The 6,825-nt window shown below is 39.2% G+C and overlaps 1 protein-coding gene across 2 annotated transcripts in view; it reads right to left on the minus strand.

The window, feature by feature from the left end:
• The window catches only part of CHST8 (carbohydrate sulfotransferase 8), a 248,018-nt gene extending 241,982 nt beyond the window's left edge, over positions 1-6,036 (minus strand). Inside the window, exon 1 of one of the 2 annotated variants that reach the window (XM_019505574.1) lies at positions 5,808-6,036. In XM_019505574.1, the coding sequence (XP_019361119.1) occupies positions 5,808-5,916 (109 nt within the window). In that variant the 5' untranslated portion in view covers positions 5,917-6,036. The remainder of the gene's footprint in view (positions 1-5,807) is intronic. The other variant, XM_019505575.1, reaches the window with a different exon arrangement.
• Between the last annotated feature and the right edge of the window lie 789 nt (positions 6,037-6,825).

Genomic DNA, 6,825 nt, shown 5'->3' on the forward strand with positions numbered 1-6,825 from the left:
AAAATAGGCACCCTTTTCCACATCATGTGTCACTAGGTTGCCTCTCCCATTCAGTAACGGACTCGTACGTCCTTTTGCTGCTGACATACTTGTAGAAACCCTTTTTGTTAACCTTCACATCCCTTGCTAGCTGCAACTCCAATTACACTTTGCCTTTCCTGTTCTCATCCTTGCATGCCCAAGCAATATGTTTATATTCCTACCCTTATATTCCCAAGTTTCCACTTCCTGTAAGCTTCTTTTTTGTGTTTTAGCGTACTGAAGAGTTTCTTGCTAAGCCAAGCTGGTCTTCTGCCATACCTGCTAGTCTTCCTGCACATTGGGGTGGTTCAATCATGAGCACTCAATAAGGTTTCTTTAAATTACAACCAGCAATCCTGGACTCCTTTCCCCCTCGGACGGGCCTCACAGGGGATCCTTCCCATTAGTTCATCATTGTAGTCTTTTGAAACATATACCTTCTAGGATGAATTCTCCATGTGTTAGCTGTTTCTGAAGGCTGTTTTGTTTTGTGTATTAGTATATTTTTAAACTAAGTGAAAACCTTCTACTTTTTCTGTTCAGCAATAGTGAGGTAAAGTCAGTATCTACTTCTCTATTTCTGGAGGGCATATAAATGTTCTCCCTATTTTTGGTAGGAAAACTCTCCTATCAGGATTCCAGGATGCCTTTAGCATCTCTTTTCTGCTGACCTTGGATCCCAGGAGGGACCTTTATACATAGCCATAGATACTATGGATGATGCAGCTTTGCAGCAGTAGTCCTGGCACTCCTTACCATTATTCTGTCTCATCCCACTGAAGTGGCTGTTCTAGGGTCAGAAGTTTCCAGCCCAGTCCTAAATCCACCTTAATGTAATTTAGATCTACTGTATTCCACTGACCTTCCTTCAACACAATGGCTTTGTCTGTCCTAACTACACTACCATGTTGTACAGCCATAGCTGTTATGAATTTAAGATCTGAATATGAAAACTGGGTCAGCCCTGACCAACTGTGTGACAGGGATATTGTATCCATTCCCTGATATAGCTTCCAATCTTTAGGGAGCATGTCATTATTCTGAGGACACTTATTACAGCTCACAATAATGATGGATAGGCCAGCCGCCTGGCTGATTTTAAGACAAAGAGACCCAGACAAAGAAAGCAGTGGAAATTACTGAGTATGTCACAGAAAATATAAAATATTTGAGGGTTTAATCTCCCATCCTGGACAGGGGGTTATATATGCAAGTCTTGTTAGTAGCTACAGGATTTTCTTGCTGGTCCATTGCTAGGAAAATTCATCCTGACTTTACAAAAGCACAGCCTTTCCTGCATCATCATCATCAGCAGCAGCAGCAGCATCATATGTGCTTTTGGTAAGTCAAAGTTACAAAGTAGTAAATTACTACTATACTACTATCACTAATAATACTAATTGCATCTGAGATTCTCAAAGTGCTGTATACTTACAAAAAGGGAATTAGTGCGTTACAGTTCATATTTTTTCCATGATCATCTCATTTTCACTCGCAGCACTTGCCCCTCCATACCCAACATTTGGAATTATAGTAACGTTCTTCACAAACACCCAGAAAATGTCTGTCATAAGTGAAGTTACTGTCTCGGTAATGACCAGCAGAATATGTACTGCATTTAATATATTGGCTTGGTAAATCTGCTTTGTCCGCTCTAAGTGGTTGTCTGTCATAACCATGTCTGTTCAGAGTGAAGTGCATTATATAAATAAAACTATACAGACAAAATGTTTGTCAATCAGCAAAAAAGGCTATACACCTACTATCCAGGGCATATATACTTTGTAAGCATTGGTTTCCAACAGATAAATGTAATCAAGGTTTATATGCTCACAGAAGCCAACAGGATGGGATTGTTTCACTCGAAAGATCAGAAGAAAATTGTAACTAATGTTGTGGAAAATTACTTTGATATTGCCTTCTCAGTACAGCATCACAATTAGGTAGCAATGTGAAGCACAGGGAAAGAATAAATGAATAGTAACAAATCAACACAAACAGCTACTGTCAGGAGTACTTTGCTCAGTGAAAGTAATGTAAGCATTACTTAAAGTTTTATGACTGTAGTTTTTATACTGGTTTAAGCAGTACATCAAGGTTTCACCATCATGCTTGCTAGGACTAAAAGAACAGAGCAGAATTTCTGGAACAGAAAGATAAAACTAAAGTACCAGTGTATTTTTATTAATCTTATTTTATAAGTTAAACTATGTAAAATTAAAGATGACTGAACATACTAGCAGTGAGAAATGCCTGCTTGGCCAGTGCAAAATTCTGCTATGCTCCTTTTCAGTGAAAAAAATGATCTTTATTGACTTTTACATAGCTTGCCAGATAGATTTCAGTGTGTTGTAAATGCATTCAGCTATGCAGTAACTACATGGGAAATACAGAACAAAAGGCTAATCAAATAAAACTTTGCCGAACAGAATCCATTGTCCTAAATAGTTTAGTGACACTTATATTTATTTACTTCTGTTGAGGCAGCAATGAGGCCAGCAGATGAGAAAGCAAATCTTTTAAAAGCTACTTATAATTCTGAAGACACAAGAGGAAGCATGCTCTGAAGCCCACCTAAGTTGTCTCTCCCATACACCTGACAGATTTCCACATAGCTTGGTGCACTTTAAAGAAACATGCCTACCCTCCTTTTCAGTTAAACGATCAATCAGTCCTTTCTGGCTATAATTTATGTTCTATGGCACAAATGCTTCAGGGACAAGAGGCCCAATTTTCAGAGGTGTTGAACATGGGACGCTCCTGAGTTGAACAGAGTTACATGTGCTCAGTGTATCTAAATAGTTGATATATGGAAAATAGAAGTACATTTATTGTAATTCCAATGAACAAAAATGGGAATCTGATGTGTTAATCAGGTCCAGGTTAGACTTTTTTGGCAGTAACAGATACCTATATTTATGTTCATTTTACTTCTATATAGAGGATCTTGCCTGTGAAATTTAATAAATTACTTGGCTGGCTGCATCACTGGGGTGCCTCAGTTATGTTTTTGGTGGCCCCATTGTACTACTTCTGCCAACCCCCAAAAATCTCATCACAATGTATCACAATCACTGTCAGTGCTCAAGAGGTCATGACTGGAAGATCAGGATATTAAAAGCCAGGACTATTGGGAAATGCAAGAGCAGTGTGGAAAAGCTTGCATGTTGCCCATTTAGGGCAGTGCAGTAGGTCTGGATATTTGCAAATAGAAAAGTAGACACTTGGTTGTTGCTGTTGTTTGTTTTTGGTTTTTTAATGTTGAAACTATAATATTAGTGGGTAGTAAACAACAGGAGCAAAAGAAACCCAGCAGTGCAGAAGTAACTCCCACCTGCTGTGTTTGCTGTCTCCAGTTCTTTGTGCACAAACAACCCCCTTTGCAGGTGTGCAATATGGGACACTGTGTTATCCCTCTGAGGACTGAATTTGACCAAACCCACTAAATAAGAAGGGTATTTTAGAGGGAGTCTGCATTGGGTTATTGTGGAATTCATTTCCACCACACCCACCTATTGATCATATTTTAGTGTCACAAAGATTAATGAATCCTTAAACTTGCAATACTTAATTTGTGATTATTTTTGTTTTGTTGCAGTAAAGGTTAATTACAAATGCCGACACCTTTCATGGGGCAGACTTTTTATTGCATAGTAAAGAGAGATGACTGTGAGCCTTGTTACCCACCAATCCTATTCTGCAGACACAATCAAAGTCTTAGACAATAAAGAAGAGGCCTATGGGGCTGGGGAGAATGATGCTGTCATGTATAGCTATTTCCTAGATTGCAAGCTCTCCCCGCATTGATCTCTCCTCTCAGTATCTTATCTAGGAAGCTTAATTTTATGGAGACCCTTCTAAAGGGGAAAAGGGGAACAATGCCATACTTCCAAATCAGCAGGGCTTTGGCATCTTTCCTTGTAAAGATGCCATAGCCTCCTTTTTTTAAATTCATGCAGTACCATGAAAAAATGGGAGCAAGTCAGGTTTTTACAGCATGGCTGACAGCTGTGGATCATCTATAAAGAGGTGGAATCTACAGCGTAGAAAGTAACATCTTTACTATGTAAGAACATGAGTCCTTGACGGGTCAGTTTATAGAATCATAGAATCATAAAGGCGGGTCGGAAGGGACCTTGCAGATCTTCAAGTCCGACCCCCTGCCTGGGCAGGAGAAAAACTGGGCTCAAATGCCAGGTAGGCATCAAGCCTCTTCTTAAAGACCCCCAGGGTAGGAGCCAGCACCACTTCCCTTGGAAGTTGGTTCCAGCTCCTAGCCGCCCTGACAGTGAAGTAGTTCTTACGGATGTCTAATCTAAACCTCCTCTCCAACAACTTGTGGCCGTTATTCCTTGTTATGCCAGGGGGTGCAAGGGGAAACAAGGTCTCTCCCAAACCCTTCTGGTCCCCCCTAGTGAGTTTATAGATGGTCACCAGGTCTAGGCATTGCAAAGGGAATGTCCAGTTTCTGTTCTCACCTATATTCAGTGCATCCCAAACTAAACCAGTTTAGTTTAGGGCATAATGGGGCCCAAAGTTGTCCTCTTATTGCCCTGTTCTCCCAGAAATATATGTATGAAGCTTCCACTGATTTCAAATGCAGCATACCTTTAAGAAGAACTTGGGTTCTTCTGAGTGTCAGTTATTAATATGTTAGTTGTTTTGCATCTAAATATACAAAAGTAAATTAAAAAAGCGAGTGACTAGGAAATCCTCTGCTTTCAGTTTGTGCCACAGCATTAATTCATTATTTCAACAGTTTCAGCTGAGTGGCTGCTTTCAAAATTAGAGTGCAATTGGTCTGAAGTAATAAATATATTAATGTATAAATATGTTTGTTAACATAGAAATAAACACGTAATAAATCTGGATGCAGTGAGTGGCACTTAATGTAATGATGGTGCTTGGGCTCAGTGTCAGGGTACAGCACCTTTAAAAGTGATAGCAATATTTTCCTTTTAAAATGCCCCCATTATTAGGAGTGGATATTAACTGTGACTAGTGAACAGAATTCTTCTCGAAGTGGTGTTTAATCACAAGAGAAGATGCACCTGATATAAAAGAAAACACAATGTCCTTTTTTGGGTACACTACTGTGAATGTAAAACCCGGCTACGCTTTTATCAGCACTCATTTTGGCTGCTTATCACTAAAGTATTTTAGTATAACCGAGTCAGCACAACTCCCTTTTCTATATAAGTTCATGCATCTCACCTGACCCTCATTTCATGAGATTTCATTCATTTTAATCCCAACATTACCTATGAACTAGGTGAAAAGGGTCTTCCCAACCCTCCTGGTAGAAATGACAAACTCATTAATAGAACTGGTAGGAAGAGATACTCATGATGAAAGAATTAATCTCACCATTTTAAGTGTCTTGAACTTATAATGTTATGTCTCTCCACTTGGGTCTCCCATATAAGCAAATGCCAATTGGGAGGCATGCATCTTCATGGCTGGTCAGTGAAGTGAGTTTCTTTGGATTTACACCACTGTAAGTAGGAGCAGAATTTGGCCTCAACTGAAGCAGATAACCTTGGTGACAAAGCAAGGAATCTCATAACCTGGCAAGTGTTTACTGAGTCTAATTTAAAAGCCAGTTGTGCTTTCAGCAATTTTTTACTTCCAAAAACAGACTCTATAAAAATAAATTAAATATCTGTTCAGAGGAACGCATGTGCTCAGATGACCTCTGTAAAGCATGTAAAGAGGGTTAAAGACACAGCAGAAATTACTGGATGGATGGGGTAGAGAAAATGCTAAATAGAAACTGGAATGCTAACCTGGTGTCTGCTGATGGACTATTTCTTCTGGATCCTGCAGATGAATGAAGACGACAAGCCCAGCCGCTCCAAACAGCAAAATGAAGGAGAACATACATGTCAGCCTCATAATTACAGTTCTCAAATCAATCCAGTTTTGCCCCAGGAAATGAACTGCATGCAATCTCCAAGATGCACTCTTCACTCATAGTCCCATCTTCTCAGCTGGTGTTACAGGATAATGCCACCTATAAGAGGTAAAAAAACAAACCACATACAACTCATACATCACTTATTTTTCAAAACATTTTTCAAGACAGGTTGATATTTTTTATTTTTACACCTGATGACTGATCTACATATTCCCCCCTTGATGCTAATCTGGTCAATTTTTGAACCATCCATTTGCTTTTAGTAATGAGCATGTCACTTTGCATTTTCCACTTCTTAAAAGGAAAATGTGGAATATCATAAAAAAGTGTAATTTGGGGAAAATGATCATGCAGCAACTGTAATTTGAGCAGAAGCCCCTTTTAACAGTCTGCTTGCTTCAACTGAAGCATGTGTCACTTTTTATTTTTCACTGGTTAAACAATATGAAAACCATACAGTGAGATAATATGGGAAAAATGATCACACAAGTTGCAACTTCTGTGTGAGATCCAGAGAGAATGAGAAACAATTTGCAGCTCTCTGCGTCATTCTTGGATTTTTTCTTTTTTAAATAGGCATGTACCAGAGGCCAAACACACAGCTCATTGATAAGCTTGGTAGATGTATTGACTGAAGGAAGTGGTATGTTCCAAGGACCTGATTTAGTTGTTTTGGTCACTTTTAACTGGTTTGGATAAAGCTAGCTTTGGCAGGAATGATGGTGTTGATGAACTATTAAATGTGAACAACAATTCTGTATAAAGGAATCTATGGCTTCTCAGTCAGACATTGCACTTACCCCTGTGTATAATCCCAAAGAGATGCCAGCACAACTGAGCATGGAGAAGCCCCTATACCTGGTACCAAAGCCCCAATTTGGCAAAAC

The sequence above is a fragment of the Gavialis gangeticus genome, unplaced genomic scaffold (genome assembly GCF_001723915.1).
Source record: "Gavialis gangeticus isolate Ggan-Ray unplaced genomic scaffold, GavGan_comp1, whole genome shotgun sequence".
NCBI classification, from domain to species: domain Eukaryota; kingdom Metazoa; phylum Chordata; order Crocodylia; family Gavialidae; genus Gavialis; species Gavialis gangeticus.